Below are 17936 nucleotides of genomic sequence, written 5' to 3' on the forward strand. Positions count from 1 at the left end.
ACTAGTGTTCTGTAAAATAAGGTTTAAACCGCTGGTCTCTGACTGACTAGTGTTCTGTAAAATAAGGTTTAAACCGCTGGTCTCTGACTGACTAGTGTTGTGTAAAATAAGGTTTAACCAGCTGGTCTCTGACTGACTAGTGATCTGTAAAATAAGGTTTAAACCGCTGGTCTCTGACTGACTAGTGTTCTGTAAAATAAGGTTTAACCAGCTGGTCTCTGACTGACTAGTGTTTTGTAAAATAAGGTTTAAACCGCTGGTCTCTGACTGACTAGTGTTCTGTAAAATAAGGTTTAACCAGCTGGTCTCTGACTGACTAGTGTTCTGTAAAATAAGGTTTAACCAGCTGGTCTCTGACTGACTAGTGTTCTGTAAAATAAGGTTTAAACCGCTGGTCTCTGACTGACTAGTGTTCTGTAAAATAAGGTTTAACCAGCTGGTCTCTGTCTGACTAGTGTTGTGTAAAATAAGGTTTAAACCGCTGGTCTCTGACTGACTAGTGTTGTGTAAAATAAGGTTTAAACCGCTGGTCTCTGACTGACTAGTGTTCTGTAAAATAAGGTTTAACCAGCTGGTCTCTGACTGACTAGTGTTCTGTAAAATAAGGTTTAACCAGCTGGTCTCTGACTGACTCGTGTTCTGTAAAATAAGGTTTAACCAGCTGGTCTCTGACTGACTAGTGTTCTGTAAAATAAGGTTTAAACCGCTGGTCTCTGTCTGACTAGTGTTGTGTAACATACGGTTTAAACCGCTGGTCTCTGACTGACTAGTGTTCTGTAAAATAAGGTTTAAACCACTGGTCTCTGACTGACTAGTGTTCTGTAAAATAAGGTTTAAACCGCTGGTCTCTGACTGACTAGTGTTGTGTAAAATAAGGTTTAACCAGCTGGTCTCTGACTGACTAGTGATCTGTAAAATAAGGTTTAAACCGCTGGTCTCTGACTGACTAGTGTTCTGTAAAATAAGGTTTAACCAGCTGGTCTCTGACTGACTAGTGTTTTGTAAAATAAGGTTTAAACCGCTGGTCTCTGACTGACTAGTGTTCTGTAAAATAAGGTTTAACCAGCTGGTCTCTGACTGACTAGTGTTCTGTAAAATAAGGTTTAACCAGTTGGTCTCTGACTGACTAGTGTTCTGTAAAATAAGGTTTAAACCGCTGGTCTCTGACTGACTAGTGTTCTGTAAAATAAGGTTTAACCAGCTGGTCTCTGTCTGACTAGTGTTGTGTAAAATAAGGTTTAAACCGCTGGTCTCTGACTGACTAGTGTTGTGTAAAATAAGGTTTAAACCGCTGGTCTCTGACTGACTAGTGTTCTGTAAAATAAGGTTTAACCAGCTGGTCTCTGTCTGACTAGTGTTGTGTAAAATAAGGTTTAAACCGCTGGTCTCTGACTGACTAGTGTTGTGTAAAATAAGGTTTAAACCGCTGGTCTCTGACTGACTAGTGTTCTGTAAAATAAGGTTTAACCAGCTGGTCTCTGACTGACTAGTGTTCTGTAAAATAAGGTTTAACCAGCTGGTCTCTGACTGACTAGTGTTCTGTAAAATAAGGTTTAACCAGCTGGTCTCTGACTGACTAGTGTTCTGTAAAATAAGGTTTAAACCGCTGGTCTCTGACTGACTAGTGTTCTGTAAAATAAGGTTTAACCAGCTGGTCTCTGTCTGACTAGTGTTGTGTAAAATAAGGTTTAAACCGCTGGTCTCTGACTGACTAGTGTTGTGTAAAATAAGGTTTAAACCGCTGGTCTCTGACTGACTAGTGTTCTGTAAAATAAGGTTTAACCAGCTGGTCTCTGTCTGACTAGTGTTCTGTAAAATGAGGTTTAACCAGCTGGTCTCTGTCTGACTAGTGTTCTGTAAAATAAGGTTTAAACCGCTGGTCTCTGTCTGACTAGTGTTGTGTAACATACGGTTTAAACCGCTGGTCTCTGACTGACTAGTGTTCTGTAAAATAAGGTTTAAACCACTGGTCTCTGACTGACTAGTGTTCTGTAAAATAAGGTTTAAACCGCTGGTCTCTGACTGACTAGTGTTGTGTAAAATAAGGTTTAACCAGCTGGTCTCTGACTGACTAGTGATCTGTAAAATAAGGTTTAAACCGCTGGTCTCTGACTGACTAGTGTTCTGTAAAATAAGGTTTAACCAGCTGGTCTCTGACTGACTAGTGTTTTGTAAAATAAGGTTTAAACCGCTGGTCTCTGACTGACTAGTGTTCTGTAAAATAAGGTTTAACCAGCTGGTCTCTGACTGACTAGTGTTCTGTAAAATAAGGTTTAACCAGCTGGTCTCTGACTGACTAGTGTTCTGTAAAATAAGGTTTAAACTGCTGGTCTCTGACTGACTAGTGTTCTGTAAAATAAGGTTTAACCAGCTGGTCTCTGTCTGACTAGTGTTGTGTAAAATAAGGTTTAAACCGCTGGTCTCTGACTGACTAGTGTTGTGTAAAATAAGGTTTAAACCGCTGGTCTCTGACTGACTAGTGTTCTGTAAAATAAGGTTTAAACCGCTGGTCTCTGACTGACTAGTGTTCTGTAAAATAAGGTTTAACCAGCTGGTCTCTGACTGACTAGTGTTTTGTAAAATAAGGTTAAAACCGCTGGTCTCTGTCTGACTAGTGTTCTGTAAAATAATGTTTAAACCGCTGGTCTCTGACTGACTAGTGTTTTGTAAAATAAGGTTAAAACCGCTGGTCTCTGTCTGACTAGTGTTCTGTAAAATAATGTTTAAACCGCTGGTCTCTGACTGACTAGTGTTTTGTAAAATAAGGTTTAACCAGCTGGTCTCTGACTGACTAGTGATCTGTAAAATAAGGTTTAAACCGCTGGTCTCTGACTGACTAGTGTTCTGTAAAATAAGGTTTAACCAGCTGGTCTCTGACTGACTAGTGTTTTGTAAAATAAGGTTTAAACCGCTGGTCTCTGACTGACTAGTGTTCTGTAAAATAAGGTTTAACCAGCTGGTCTCTGACTGACTAGTGTTCTGTAAAATAAGGTTTAACCAGCTGGTCTCTGACTGACTAGTGTTCTGTAAAATAAGGTTTAAACCGCTGGTCTCTGACTGACTAGTGTTCTGTAAAATAAGGTTTAAACCGCTGGTCTCTGTCTCTGTCTGACTAGTGTTCTGTAAAATAAGGTTTAAACCGCTGGTCTCTGTCTGACTAGTGTTCTGTAAAATAAGGTTTAAACCGCTGGTCTCTGTCTGACTAGTGTTCTGTAAAATAAGGTTTAACCAGCTGGTCTCTGACTGACTAGTGTTCTGTAAAATAAGGTTTAACCAGCTGGTCTCTGACTGACTAGTGTTCTGTAAAATAAGGTTTAACCAGCTGGTCTCTGACTGACTAGTGTTCTGTAAAATAAGGTTTAAACTGCTGGTCTCTGACTGACTAGTGTTCTGTAAAATAAGGTTTAACCAGCTGGTCTCTGTCTGACTAGTGTTGTGTAAAATAAGGTTTAAACCGCTGGTCTCTGACTGACTAGTGTTGTGTAAAATAAGGTTTAAACCGCTGGTCTCTGACTGACTAGTGTTCTGTAAAATAAGGTTTAAACCACTGGTCTCTGACTGACTAGTGTTCTGTAAAATAAGGTTTAAACCGCTGGTCTCTGACTGACTAGTGTTCTGTAAAATAAGGTTTAACCAGCTGGTCTCTGACTGACTAGTGTTTTGTAAAATAAGGTTAAAACCGCTGGTCTCTGTCTGACTAGTGTTCTGTAAAATAATGTTTAAACCGCTGGTCTCTGACTGACTAGTGTTTTGTAAAATAAGGTTAAAACCGCTGGTCTCTGTCTGACTAGTGTTCTGTAAAATAATGTTTAAACCGCTGGTCTCTGACTGACTAGTGTTTTGTAAAATAAGGTTTAACCAGCTGGTCTCTGACTGACTAGTGATCTGTAAAATAAGGTTTAAACCGCTGGTCTCTGACTGACTAGTGTTCTGTAAAATAAGGTTTAACCAGCTGGTCTCTGACTGACTAGTGTTTTGTAAAATAAGGTTTAAACCGCTGGTCTCTGACTGACTAGTGTTCTGTAAAATAAGGTTTAACCAGCTGGTCTCTGACTGACTAGTGTTCTGTAAAATAAGGTTTAACCAGCTGGTCTCTGACTGACTAGTGTTCTGTAAAATAAGGTTTAAACCGCTGGTCTCTGACTGACTAGTGTTCTGTAAAATAAGGTTTAAACCGCTGGTCTCTGTCTCTGTCTGACTAGTGTTCTGTAAAATAAGGTTTAAACCGCTGGTCTCTGTCTGACTAGTGTTCTGTAAAATAAGGTTTAAACCGCTGGTCTCTGTCTGACTAGTGTTCTGTAAAATAAGGTTTAAACCGCTGGTCTCTGACTGACTAGTGTTTTGTAAAATAAGGTTTAAACCGCTGGTCTCTGACTGACTAGTGTTCTGTAAAATAAGGTTTAACCAGCTGGTCTCTGACTGACTAGTGTTCTGTAAAATAAGGTTTAAACCGCTGGTCTCTGACTGACTAGTGTTCTGTAAAATAAGGTTTAAACCGCTGGTCTCTGACTGACTAGTGTTCTGTAAAATAAGGTTTAAACCGCTGGTCTCTGACTGACTAGTGTTCTGTAAAATACGGTTTAAACCGCTGGTCTCTGTCTGACTAGTGTTCTGTAAAATAAGGTTTAACCAGCTGGTCTCTGTCTGACTAGTGTTCTGTAAAATAAGGTTTAAACCGCTGGTCTCTGACTGACTAGTGTTTTGTAAAATAAGGTTTAAACCGCTGGTCTCTGACTGACTAGTGTTCTGTAAAATAAGGTTTAAACCGCTGGTCTCTGTCTGACTAGTGTTCTGTAAAATAAGGTTTAAACCGCTGGTCTCTGTCTGACTAGTGTTCTGTAAAATAAGGTTTAAACCGCTGGTCTCTGACTGACTAGTGTTCTGTAAAATAAGGTTTAAACCGCTGGTCTCTGACTGACTAGTGTTCTGTAAAATACGGTTTAAACCGCTGGTCTCTGTCTGACTAGTGTTCTGTAAAATAAGGTTTAACCAGCTGGTCTCTGTCTGACTAGTGTTCTGTAAAATAAGGTTTTAACCGTTGGTCTCTGTCTGATTAGTGTTCTGTAGTATAGGGTTTCAAGTAGAACGTAGTGTAGCAGCAGTCTATTTGATAATGACCACAGCTTAACATTAGCCTACAACTACAATCCAACTATCCATGTTCCTCCCAGTGGTTCCTCTTTGAACATTACAGGTATGAATAGATTTGACTAAGAATGATAAATCGTTGTTGTAATGTTCTTATCTAAGGGGTAAAGTGAGGTTAAATTGTTTCACAGTTATAGCTTTCCTCCTCTGTGTGTTTGTGTACAGGAATGGCATGTGTGAGTGCTGGAATGGCATGTGCGAGTGCTTGTCTGTGTGTGTCTCACCCTTCACGTTGACTTTGTGCTCTCCAGTGCCAGGGTGAGAGATGAGATCCACCTGCATGGACACCTCCCCCACGGAGCTGTCGGTAGACTGACCTGCAGACCAACAATACAACACTACCGTCAGAGAGAGAGAGAGAGAGATAGATAGACACCTCCCCCATGGAGCCGTTGGTAGACTGACCTGCAGAACAACAACACAACACAACACTACTGTAAGAGAGAGAGAGAGGAGGAAGAGAGAGAGAGAGAGAGAGAGAGAGAGAGAGAGAGAGAGAGAGAGAGAGAGAGAGAGAGAGAGAGAGAGAGAGAGAGAGAGAGAGAGAGAGAGAGAGGAGAGGAGGAGAAGAGAGAGAGAGAGAGAGAGAGAGAGAGAGAGAGAGAGGAGGCGGAAGAGAGAGAGAGAGAGAGAGAAGGAGAGATAGATAGACACCTCCCCCATGGAGCCGTTGGTAGACTGACCTGCAGAACAACAACACAGCACAACACTACTGTAAGAGAGAGAGAGAGGAGGAGGAAGAGAGAGAGAGAGAGAGAGAGAGAGAGAGAGAGAGAGAGAGAGAGAGAGAGAGAGAGAGAGAGAGAGAGAGAGAGAGAGAGAGAGAGAATAGGAGAGAAAGAGGGGAAGAGATGAGGAGAGTGAGAGAGTGAAGGGTGAGACAGGGATGCAGCACCCGGCCTCACCCTACTAGAATCTGAAGTCAAATGTCTACTGTTTGCTGATGATCTGGTGCTTCTGTCACCAACCAAGGAGGGCCTACAGCAGCACCTAGATATTCTGCACAGATTCTGCCAGACCTGGGCCCTGACAGTAAATCTCAGTAAGACCAAAATAATGGTGTTCCAAAAAAGGTCCAGTCGCCAGGACCACAAATACAAATTCCATCTAGACGCCATTGCCCTAGAGCACACAAAAATACATACCTTGGCCTAAACGTCAGCGCCACAGGTAACTTCCACAAAGCTGTGAACGATCTGAGAGACAAGGCAAGAAGGGCATTCTATGCCATCAAAAGGAACATAAAATTCAACATACCAATTAGGATCTGGCTAAAAATAATTGAATCAGTTATAGAGTCCATTGCTGCTCACCAACCAAGATTTCACAAAATGGTGACGAACACCAAATTGCAGAATTCTGCAAAAATATCCTCTGTGTACAACGTAGAACACCAAATAATGCATGCAGAGCAGAATTTCGCCGATACCCACTAATTATCAAAATCCAGAAAAGAGCCGTTAAATTCTACAACCACCTAAAAGGAAGCGATTCACAAACCTTCCATAACAAAGCCATCACCTACAGAGAAATGAACCTGGAGAAGAGTCCCCTAAGCAATCTGGTCCTGGGGCTCTGTTCACAAACACAAACACACCCTACAGAGCCCCAGGACAACAGCACAATTAGACCCAACCAAATCATGAGAAAACAAAAAGATAATTACTTGACACATTGGAAAGAATTAACAAAAAAAACATAGCAAACTAGAATGGTATTTGGCCCTAAACAGAGAGTACACAGTAGCAGAATACCTGACCACTGTGACTGACCCAAACTTAAGGAAAGCTTTGACTATGTACAGACTCAGTGAGCATAGCCTTGCTATTGAGAAAGGCCGCCGTAGGCAGACATGGCTCTCAAGAGAAGACAGGCTATGTGCTCACTGCCCACAAAATGAGGTGGAAACTGAGCTGCACTTCCTAACCTCCTGTCCAATGTATGACCATATTAGAGAGACATATTTCCCTCAGATTACACAGATCCACTACTAATTCGAAAACAAACCCAATTTTGATAAACTCCCATACGTACTGGGTGAAATTCCACAGTGTGCCATCACAGCAGCAAGATTTGTGACCTGTTGCCACAAGAAATGAATGGACAACCAGTGAAGAACAAACACCATTGTAAATACAAACCTTATTTATTTCCCCTTGTGTACTTTAACCATTTGTACATTGTTACAACACTGTATATATATATAATATGACATTTGTAATGTCTTCATTGTTTTGAAACTTCTGTATGTGTAATGTTTAGTGTTGATATGTATTGTTTATTTCACTTTTGTATATTATCTGCCTCACTTGCTTTGGTAATGTTAACACATGTTTCCCATGCCAATAAAGCCCCTTGAATTGAATTGAATTGAAAGGGAGAGAAAAAGAGAGAGAGTGAGAGAGAGAATCATCAACTGCAATGACCTGCTACTCATCACAACCACATGTTGTAAGAGAGTCAGAGGGGAGAGACAGAGAGAGAGAAAAGGAGACAGAGAGAGAAAAGGAGAGAGAGAAAATGAGACAGAGAGAAAAGGAGAGAGAGAAAATGAGACAGAGAGAAAAGAGAGAGAAAAGAGAGAGAGAGACAGAGAGAGCGAAAAGGAGAGAGAGAAAGAGAGAAAAGGAGAGAGAGAGAAAAGAGAGAGAGAGACAGAGAGAGAGAAAAGGAGAGAGAGAAAAAGAGAGAGAGAGAAAAGGAGAGAGAGAGAGAGAGAGACAGAGAGAGAGAAAAGGAGAGACAGGGAGCGAATAAAGGTGAGACAGAGAGTCAAAAAGACAGAAACACTGCATCTCAAATAAGGTTCCACACACACTGATCCAGAAAGGTAGAGATATTTCTGTGTGTAGTGACTGAAATATAAACTGCAACATGAAGTGAATGACTCACTCCACTTCCTCCTGTGTCACTCTGAGAAGTAGGGATCTCTGGAAACCAGTGACAAAAGAAAAAACAAGCTACAGAGAAACAAAACAACACATGGAGCTGTAGATAAATGCATTAAGCTCTGAGTAAAAGAACAGAACAGAATGGAACAGAAGTGCACACACACACACACACACTCGCACGCACGCACGCACGCACGCACGCACGCACGCACACACACACACACACACACACACACACACACACACACACACACACACACACACAGAATGGTAACGCAAGGTGCTGCCCTACACAGGGACTCCAACCATTTAGGACCACTACCCTCTCTGGAGCAGAGAACAAACACACATTAAATATGGAGGTGCACTCAATGATAGACCCAGGAGGGAGAGGGAGAGGGAAATAGAGATGAGGAGAGGAGAGGGGCTAAGAGAGTGATAGAGATGAACAAGAGAGAGGAGGAGGAGAAAGAAGGGTGTGAGAGAGAGACAGACAGACAGAGAGACAGAGCGACAAAGAGACAGAAACATGGACACAGACAGAACAGCCAGACGTAGGGCTTGTAACATAGACAGAACAGCCAGATGTGGGGGTAGTAACATAGACAGAACAGCCAGACACAGAGTGTAGTAACACAAACAGAACAGACAGATGTAGGGGTAGAAACCTAGACAGAACAGCCAGACGTGGGGGTAGAAACATAGACAGGGCAGCCAGACGTGGTAGTAACATAACAGAACAGCCAGGCGTGGGGGTAATAACATAGACAGAACAGCCAGAAGTGGGGGTAGTAACACAGACAGAGGGCCAGACGTGGGGGTAGTAACATAGACAGAACAGCCAGACGTGGGGGTAGTAACATAGACAGAGGGCCAGACGTGGGGGTAGTAACATATACAGAACAGCCAGAAGTGGGGGTAGTAACACAGACAGAGGGCCAGATGTGGGGGTAGTAGCACAGACAGCGGGTCAGAAGTGGGGGTAGTAACACAGACAGAACAGCCAGTTGTGTGGGTAGTAAAACAAACAGAACAGCCAGACGTGGGGGTAGTAACATAGACAGAACAGCCAGACGTGGGGATAGTAACATAGACAGAGGGCCAGATGTGGGGGTAGTAACACAGACAGAGGGCCAGACGTGGGGATAGTAACATAGACAGAGGGCCAGACGTGGGGATAATAACATAGACAGAGGGCCAGACGTGGGTGTAGTAACATAGACAGAGGGCCAGAAGTGGGGATAGTAACATAGACAGAGGGCCAGACGTGGGGGTAGTAACATAGACAGAGGGCCAGAAGTGGGGATAGTAACGTAGACAGAGGGCCAGAAGTGGGGATAGTAACATAGACAGAGGGCCAGACGTGGGGATAGTAACATAGACAGAGGGCCAGAAGTGGGGATAGTAACATAGACAGAGGGCCAGAAGTGGGGGTAGTAACATAGACAGAGGGCCAGATGTGGGGATAGTAACATAGACAGGGCCAGATGTGGGGATAGTAACATAGACAGAGGGCCAGACGTGGGGATAGTAACATAGACAGAGGGCCAGAAGTGGGGATAGTAACATAGACAGAGGGCCAGAAGTGGGGGTAGTAACATAGACAGAGGGCCAGATGTGGGGATAGTAACATAGACAGAGGGCCAGAAGTGGGGGTAGTAACATAGACAGAGGGCCAGATGTGGGGATAGTAACATAGACAGGGCCAGATGTGGGGATAGTAACATAGACAGAGGGCCAGAAGTGGGGGTAGTAACATAGACAGAGGGCTAGGAGGGGATAGTAACATAGTGTCATGTATTGTCATATTATGTCTTGTTCCTGTTCTTTCTCTTCACTCCGTCTCCCTCTGCTGGTCGTATTAGGTTACCTTCTCTTTCTCTCCTCCCCCCAGCTGTTCCTCATCTTCTCTAATTACCTCGTTCACCCTTTTCCCACCTGTTCCCTTTTTCCCTCTGATTAGGTCTCTATTTCTCTCTCTGTTCCTGCTTCTTTCTTTGTCAGATTCTCGTTTGAGTTTCTCATGCCAGAACCAAACTATCGTCTCGTTTGCTTCACCCTTGTCTCGTCCTGTCGGAATCTGCCTGTTCATCTGATGCTACGTGTGATCAGGTACCTCTGTCCTCTACGACCCGCGCCTACCCAGAGAGACCAGCAGTCTGTCGCCGCTAACCCAGCTATTCTTCTCTGCTGCTAAGAAGGGGACTCTAACCCAGCTATTCTCCTCTGCTGCTAAGAAGGGGGACTCTTCTGTAAATATCATATGGTATGTTGTATAGTACACAATATCAGAAGGACTTTTTGTTTCATTTGTCGCCCTCTCTGCGGGTTGTCTATTTTGCCATTTTATACATCTGAAGAGGATCTATGTCTTCCCTGTGTTTTTACATTAAAGGACTGTTTTTGTTAAACCGCTTTTGGGTCCTCACTCAAGTGCATAACAGAAGAATCTGACCAAGAATGGACCCAGCGACTTCGGATCCTTTCCACTCATCCGTCGAGATCCAGGGAGCGATGCTAGGCAGACACGAGCAGGAATTGTCTGCTGCTCGACATGCCGTTGAGACCCTGGCCGCCCAAGTCTCCGACCTCACAAAACAGATTCACCATCTCCGCCTCCATCCACCGGCCACTTCCAGGGCTTCCGAATCTCCGGAGCCCAGAATCAATAACCCGCCGTGTTATTCTGGGGAGCCCACTGAATGCCGCTCGTTCCTCACCCAGTGTGATATTGTGTTTTCTCTCCAGCCCAACACTTACTCCAGGAGCACAGCTCGTATCGCTTACGTCATATCTCTCCTTACTGGACGGGCTCGTGAGTGGGGCACGGCAATCTGGGAGGCGAGGGCTGAGTGTACTAACCAGTATCAGGACTTTAAGGAGGAGATGATACGGGTTTTTGATCGTTCTGTTTTTGGGGAGGAAGCTTCCAGGGTCCTGTCTTCCCTATGTCAAGGTAATCGATCCATAACAGATTACTCTATTGAGTTTCGCACTCTTGCTGCCTCCAGTGACTGGAACGAGCCGGCGTTGCTCGCTCGTTTTCTAGAGGGTCTCCGCGCGGAGGTAAAGGATGAGATTCTCTCCCGGGAGGTTCCTTCCAGCGTGGATTCCTTGATTGAACTCGCTATTCGCATAGAGCGACGGGTTGATCTTCGTCGCCGAGCTCATGGAAAGGAGCTTGCGTTCTCCGTTGCCCCCCTCTCCGCATCACTACCATCTTCCTCCGCCGGCTCGGGTGCTGAGCCTATGCAGCTGGGGGGTATCCGCATCTCGACTAAGGAGAGGGAACGGAGAATCACCAACCGCCTCTGTCTCTATTGCGGTTCCGCTGGTCATTTTGTCACTTCATGTCCAGTAAAAGCCAGAGCTCGTCAGTAAGAGAAGGGCTACTGGTGAGCGCTACTACTCTGGTCTCTCCTTCAAGATCCTGCACTACCTTGTCGGCCCATCTACGCTGGACCGGTTAGTCAGCTTCCTGCAGTGCCTTGATAGACTCTGGGGCGGAGGGCTGTTTTATGGACGAGACCTGGGCTCGGGAACATGACATTCCTCTCAGACAGTTAGGGGAGCCCACGGCCTTGTTCGCTTTGGATGGTAGTTCTCTCCCCAGGATTCAGCGTGAAACGCTACCTTTAACCCTCACTGTCTCTGGTAATCATAGCGAAACCATTTATTTTTTAATTTTTCGTTCACCTTTTACACCTGTTGTTTTGGGCCATCCCTGGCTAGTTTGTCATAATTCTTCTATTAATTGGTCTAGTAATTCTATCCTCTCCTGGAACGTCTCTTGTCATGTGAAATGTTTAATGTCTGCTATCCCTCCTGTTTCCTCTGTCTCTTCTTCTCAGGAGGAGCCTGGTGATTTGACGGGGGTGCCGGAGGAATATCACGATCTGCGCACGGTGTTCAGTCGGTCCAGGGCCACCTCTCTTCCTCCGCACCGGTCGTATGATTGTAGTATTGATCTCCTTCCGGGAACCACTCCCCCCCGGGGTAGACTATACTCTCTGTCGGCTCCCGAACGTAAGGCTCTCGAAGATTATTTGTCTGTAGCTCTCAACGCCGGTACCGTAGTCCCCTCCTCCTCTCCCGCCGGAGCGGGGGTTTTTTTTGTTAAGAAAAAGGACGGGTCCCTGCGCCCCTGCATAGATTATCGAGGGCTGAATGACATAACAGTTAAGAATCATTATCCGCTCCCTCTTATGTCTTCAGCCTTCGAGATCCTGCAGGGAGCCAGGTTTTTCACTAAGTTGGACCTTCGTAACGCTTACCATCTCGTGCGCATCAGGGAAGGGGACGAGTGGAAAACGGCGTTTAACACTCCGTTAGGGCACTTTGAATACCGGGTTCTTCCTTTCGGCCTCGCTAACGCTCCAGCTGTCTTTCAGGCATTAGTAAATGACGTCCTGAGAGACATGCTGAACATCTTTGTTTTCGTTTACCTTGACGACATCCTTATTTTTTCACCGTCACTCCAGATTCATGTTCAGCACGTTCGACGTGTCCTCCAGCGCCTTTTAGAGAATTGTCTTTATGTGAAGACTGAGAAGTGCACTTTTCATGCCTCCTCCGTCACATTTCTTGGTTCTGTTATTTCCGCTGAAGGCATTAAGATGGATCCCGCTAAGGTCCAAGCTGTCATTGATTGGCCCGTTCCTAAGTCACGTGTCGAGCTGCAGCGCTTTCTCGGCTTCGCAAATTTCTATCGTCGTTTCATCCGTAATTTCGGTCAGGTGGCAGCTCCTCTCACAGCCCTTACTTCTGTCAAGATGTGCTTTAAGTGGTCCGTTTCCGCCCAGGGAGCTTTTGATCTTCTCAATAATCGTTTTACATCCGCACCTATCCTCGTTACACCTGACGTCTCTAGACAGTTCGTTGTCGAGGTTGACGCGTCAGAGGTGGGCGTGGGAGCCATTCTTTCTCAGCGCGCCCTCTCTGACGACAAGGTCCACCCTTGCGCGTATTTTTCTCATCGCCTGTCGCCGTCGGAACGTAACTATGATGTGGGAAACCGCGAACTGCTCGCCATCCGCTTAGCCCTAGGCGAATGGCGACAGTGGTTGGAGGGGGCGACCGTTCCTTTTGTCGTTTGGACTGACCATAGGAACCTTGAGTACATCCGTTCTGCCAAACGACTTAATGCGCATCAGGCTCGTTGAGCGCTGTTTTTCGCTCGTTTCGAGTTCGTAATTTCTTATCGTCCGGGCTCTAAGAACACCAAGCCTGATGCTTTATCTCGTCTCTTCAGTTCTTCAGTAGTCTCCACCGACCCCGAGGGGATTCTCCCTGCGTCCCCTCCGCTCAGGCTTTTGTCCAACGTTGTGAGCGCACCTGGAAGAGGGTCAGGTCTGCACTTTGCCGTTATAGGGCGCAGACTGTGAGAACCGCTAATAAGCGTAGAACTAAGAGTCCTAGATATTGTCACGGTCAGAGAGTATGGCTCTCCACTCAAAACCTTCCCCTTAAAACAGCTTCTCGCAAGTTGACCCCGCGGTTCATTGGTCCATTCCGTATCTCTCAGATCATTAATCCTGTCGCAGTGCGACTTCTTCTCCCGCGATATCTTCGTCGCATCCACCCGGTCTTCCATGTCTCCTGTGTTAAGCCCGTCCTTCGCGCCCCCGCTCGTCTCCCCCCCCCCATCCTTGTCGAGGGCGCACCTATCTACAGGGTCCGTAAGATTTTGGACATGCGTCCTCGGGGCCGTGGTCATCAGTACCTAGTGGATTGGGAGGGGTACGGTCCTGAGGAAAGGAGTTGGGTTCCCTCTCGGGACGTGCTGGACCGTTCGCTGATCGATGATTTCCTCCGTTGCCGCCAGGTTTCCTCCTCGAGTGCGCCAGGAGGCGCTCGGTGAGTGGGGGGGTACTGTCATGTATTGTCATATTATGTCTTGTTCCTGTTCTTTCTCTTCACTCCGTCTCCCTCTGCTGGTCGTATTAGGTTACCTTCTCTTTCTCTCCTCCCCCCAGCTGTTCCTCATCTTCTCTAACTACCTCGTTCACCCTTTTCCCACCTGTTCCCTTTTTCCCTCTGATTAGGTCTCTATTTCTCTCTCTGTTCCTGCTTCTTTCTTTGTCAGATTCTCGTTTGAGTTTCTCATGCCAGAACGAAACTATCGTCTCGTTTGCTTCACCCTTGTCCCGTCCTGTCGGAATCTGCCTGTTCATCTGATGCTACGTGTGATCAGGTACCTCTGTCCTCTACGACCCGCGCCTACCCAGAGAGACCAGCAGTCTGTCGCCGCTAACCCAGCTATTCTTCTCTGCTGCTAAGAAGGGGACTCTAACCCAGCTATTCTCCTCTGCTGCTAAGAAGGGGGACTCTTCTGTAAATATCAGAAGGACTTTTTGTTTCATTTGTCGCCCTCTCTGCGGGTTGTCTATTTTGCCATTTTATACATCTGAAGAGGATCTATGTCTTCCCTGTGTTTTTACATTAAAGGACTCTGTTTTTGTTAAACCGCTTTTGGGTCCTCACTCAAGTGCATAACACATAGACAGAGGACCACACGTGGGGATAGTAACATAGACAGAGGGCCAGAAGTGGGGATAGTAACATAGACAAAGGGCCAGACGTGGGGATAGTAACATAGACAGAGGGACAGAAGTGGGGGTAGTAAAACAGACAGAGGGCCAGACGTGGGGATAGTAACATAGACAGAGGGCCAGAAGTGGGGATAGTAACATTGACAGAGGGCCAGAAGTGGGGGTAGTAACACAGACAGAGGGCCAGACGTGGGGATAGTAACATAGACAGAGGGCCAGAAGTGGGGATAGTAACATTGACAGAGGGCCAGACGTGGGGATAGTAACATAGACAGAGGGCCAGAAGTGGGGATAGTAACATAGACAGAGGGCCAGACGTGGGGATAGTAACATAGACAGAAGGCCAGAAGTGGGGGTAGTAACACAGACAGAGGGCCAGACGTGGGGATAGTAACATAGACAGAACAGCCAGACGTGGGGATAGTAACATAGACAGAACAGCCAGACGTGGGGATAGTAACATAGACAGAACAGCCAGAAGTGGGGATAGTAACATAGACAGAACAGCCAGAAGTGGGGATAGTAACATAGACAGAACAGCCAGAAGTGGGGATAGTACCATAGACAGAGGGCCAGAAGTGGGGATAGTAACATAGACAGAGGGCCAGAAGTGGGGATAGTAACATTGACAGAGGGCCAGATGTGGGGGTAGTAACATAGACAGAGGGCCAGAAGTGGGGATAGTAACATAGACAGAGGGCCAGAAGTGGGGATAGTAACATTGACAGAGGGCCAGAAGTGGGGGTAGTAACACAGACAGAGGGCCAGACGTGGGGATAGTAACATAGACAGAACAGCCAGAAGTGGGGATAGTAACATAGACAGAACAGCCAGAAGTGGGGATAGTAACATAGACAGAGGGCCAGAAGTGGGGATAGTAACATAGACAGAGGGCCAGACGTGGGGATAGTAACATAGACAGAGGGCCAGAAGTGGGGATAGTAACACAGACAGAGGGCCAGAAGTGGGGATAGTAACATAGACAGAGGGCCAGAAGTGGGGATAGTAACATAGACAGAGGGCCAGAAGTGGGGATAGTAACATAGACAGAGGGCCAGACGTGGGGATAGTAACATAGACAGAGGGCCAGAAGTGGGGATAGTAACACAGACAGAGGGCCAGACGTGGGGATAGTAACATAGACAGAGGGCCAGAAGTGGGGATAGTAACACAGACAGAGGGCCAGACGTGGGGATAGTAACACAGACAGAGGGCCAGACGTGGGGATAGTAACATAGACAGAGGGCCAGACGTGGGGATAGTAACATAGACAGAGGGCCAGACGTGGGGATAGTAACATAGACAGAGGGCCAGAAGTGGGGATAGTAAGGGCCAGAAGTGGGGATAGACAGAGAGGGCCAGAAGTGGGGATAGTAACATAGACAGAGGGCCAGAAGTGGGGAGTAACACAGACAGAGGGTAACACAGACAGAGGGCCAGAAGTGGGGATAGTAACACAGACAGAGGGCCAGAAGTGGGGATAGTAACACAGACAGAGGGCCAGACGTGGGGATAGTAACATAGACAGAGGGCCAGAAGTGGGGATAGTAACATAGACAGAGGGCCAGAAGTGGGGATAGTAACACAGACAGAGGGCCAGAAGTGGGGATAGTAACACAGACAGAGGGCCAGAAGTGGGGATAGTAACATAGACAGAGGGCCAGAAGTGGGGATAGTAACATAGACAGAGGGCCAGAAGTGGGGATAGTAACATAGACAGAGGGCCAGAAGTGGGGATAGTAACACAGACAGAGTGGGGGTAACACAGACAGAGGGCCAGAAGTGGGGATAGTAACATAGACAGAGGACCAGACGTGGGGATAGTAACATAGACAGAGGACCAGAAGTGGGGATAGTAACATAGACAGAGGGCCAGAAGTGGGGGTAGTAACATAGACAGAGGGCCAGAAGTGGGGATAGTAACATAGACAGAGGGCCAGAACTGGGGGTAGTAACATAGACAGAGGGCCAGAAGTGGGGGTAGTAACAAAGACAGAGGGCCAGACGTGGGGATAGTAACATAGACAGAGGGCCAGACGTGGGGATAGTAACATAGACAGAGGGCCAGAAGTGGGGGTAGTAACACAGACAGAGGGCCAGAAGTGGGGGTAGTAACATAGACAGAGGGCCAGAAGTGGGGATAGTAACATAGACAGAGGGCCAGAAGTGGGGGTAGTAACATAGACAGAGGGCCAGAAGTGGGGGTAGTAACAAAGACAGAGGGCCAGACGTGGGGATAGTAACCTAGACAGAGGGCCAGACGTGGGGATAGTAACATAGACAGAGGGCCAGACGTGTGGGTAGTAACACAGACAGAGGGCTAGACGTGGGGGTAGTAACACAGACAGAGGGCCAGAAGTGGGGATAGTAACAAAGACAGAACAGCCAGAAGTGTGGGTAGTAACACAGACAGAGGGCCAGAAGTGGGGATAGTAACAAAGACAGAACAGCCAGAAGTGTGGGTAGTAAAACAGACAGAGGGCCAGACATGGGGATAGTAACATAGACAGAGGGCTAGACGTGGGGATAGTAACATAGACAGAGGGCCAGAAGTGGGGGTAGTAACACAGACAGAGGGCCAGAAGTGGGGGTAGTAACATAGACAGAGGGCCAGAAGTGGGGATAGTAACATAGACAGAGGGCCAGAAGTGGGGGTAGTAACATAGACAGAGGGCCAGAAGTGGGGGTAGTAACATAGACAGAGGGCCAGAAGTGGGGGTAGTAACAAAGACAGAGGGCCAGACGTGGGGATAGTAACCTAGACAGAGGGCCAGACGTGGGGATAGTAACATAGACAGAGGGCCAGACGTGTGGGTAGTAACACAGACAGAGGGCTAGACGTGGGGGTAGTAACACAGACAGAGGGCCAGAAGTGGGGATAGTAACAAAGACAGAACAGCCAGAAGTGTGGGTAGTAACACAGACAGAGGGCCAGAAGTGGGGATAGTAACAAAGACAGAACAGCCAGAAGTGTGGGTAGTAAAACAGACAGAGGGCCAGACATGGGGATAGTAACATAGACAGAGGGCTAGACGTGGGGATAGTAACATAGACAGAGGGCCAGAAGTGGGGATAGTAACAAAGACAGAACAGCCAGAAGTGTGGGTAGTAACACAGACAGAGGTTCAGACGTGTGGGTAGTAACACAGACAGAGGGCTAGACGTGGGGGTAGTAACACAGACAGAGGTTCAGACTTGTGGGTAGTAACACAGACAGAGGGCTAGACGTGGGGGTAGTAACATAGATAGAGGTTCAGACGTGTGGGTAGTAACACAGACAGAGGTTCAGACGTGTGGGTTGTAACACAGACAGAGGGCTAGACGTGGGGGTAGTAGCATAAACAGA

At 46.6% G+C, this 17936-nt stretch overlaps 1 protein-coding gene across 3 annotated transcripts in view; it reads right to left on the reverse strand.

Annotated features, from left to right (window-relative positions):
* Positions 1-17936, reverse strand: part of LOC118374656 (protein unc-13 homolog C-like) — a 260042-nt gene that overhangs the window by 26226 nt on the left and 215880 nt on the right. For all 3 annotated transcript variants that reach the window (XM_052515796.1, XM_052515795.1, XM_052515794.1), the window contains one exon: positions 5373-5465. In XM_052515796.1, the coding sequence (XP_052371756.1) occupies positions 5373-5465 (93 nt within the window). The remainder of the gene's footprint in view (positions 1-5372; positions 5466-17936) is intronic.

This window comes from Oncorhynchus keta, unplaced genomic scaffold, assembly GCF_023373465.1.
Source record: "Oncorhynchus keta strain PuntledgeMale-10-30-2019 unplaced genomic scaffold, Oket_V2 Un_scaffold_3114_pilon_pilon, whole genome shotgun sequence".
Classification (NCBI taxonomy): Eukaryota; Metazoa; Chordata; class Actinopteri; order Salmoniformes; family Salmonidae; genus Oncorhynchus; species Oncorhynchus keta.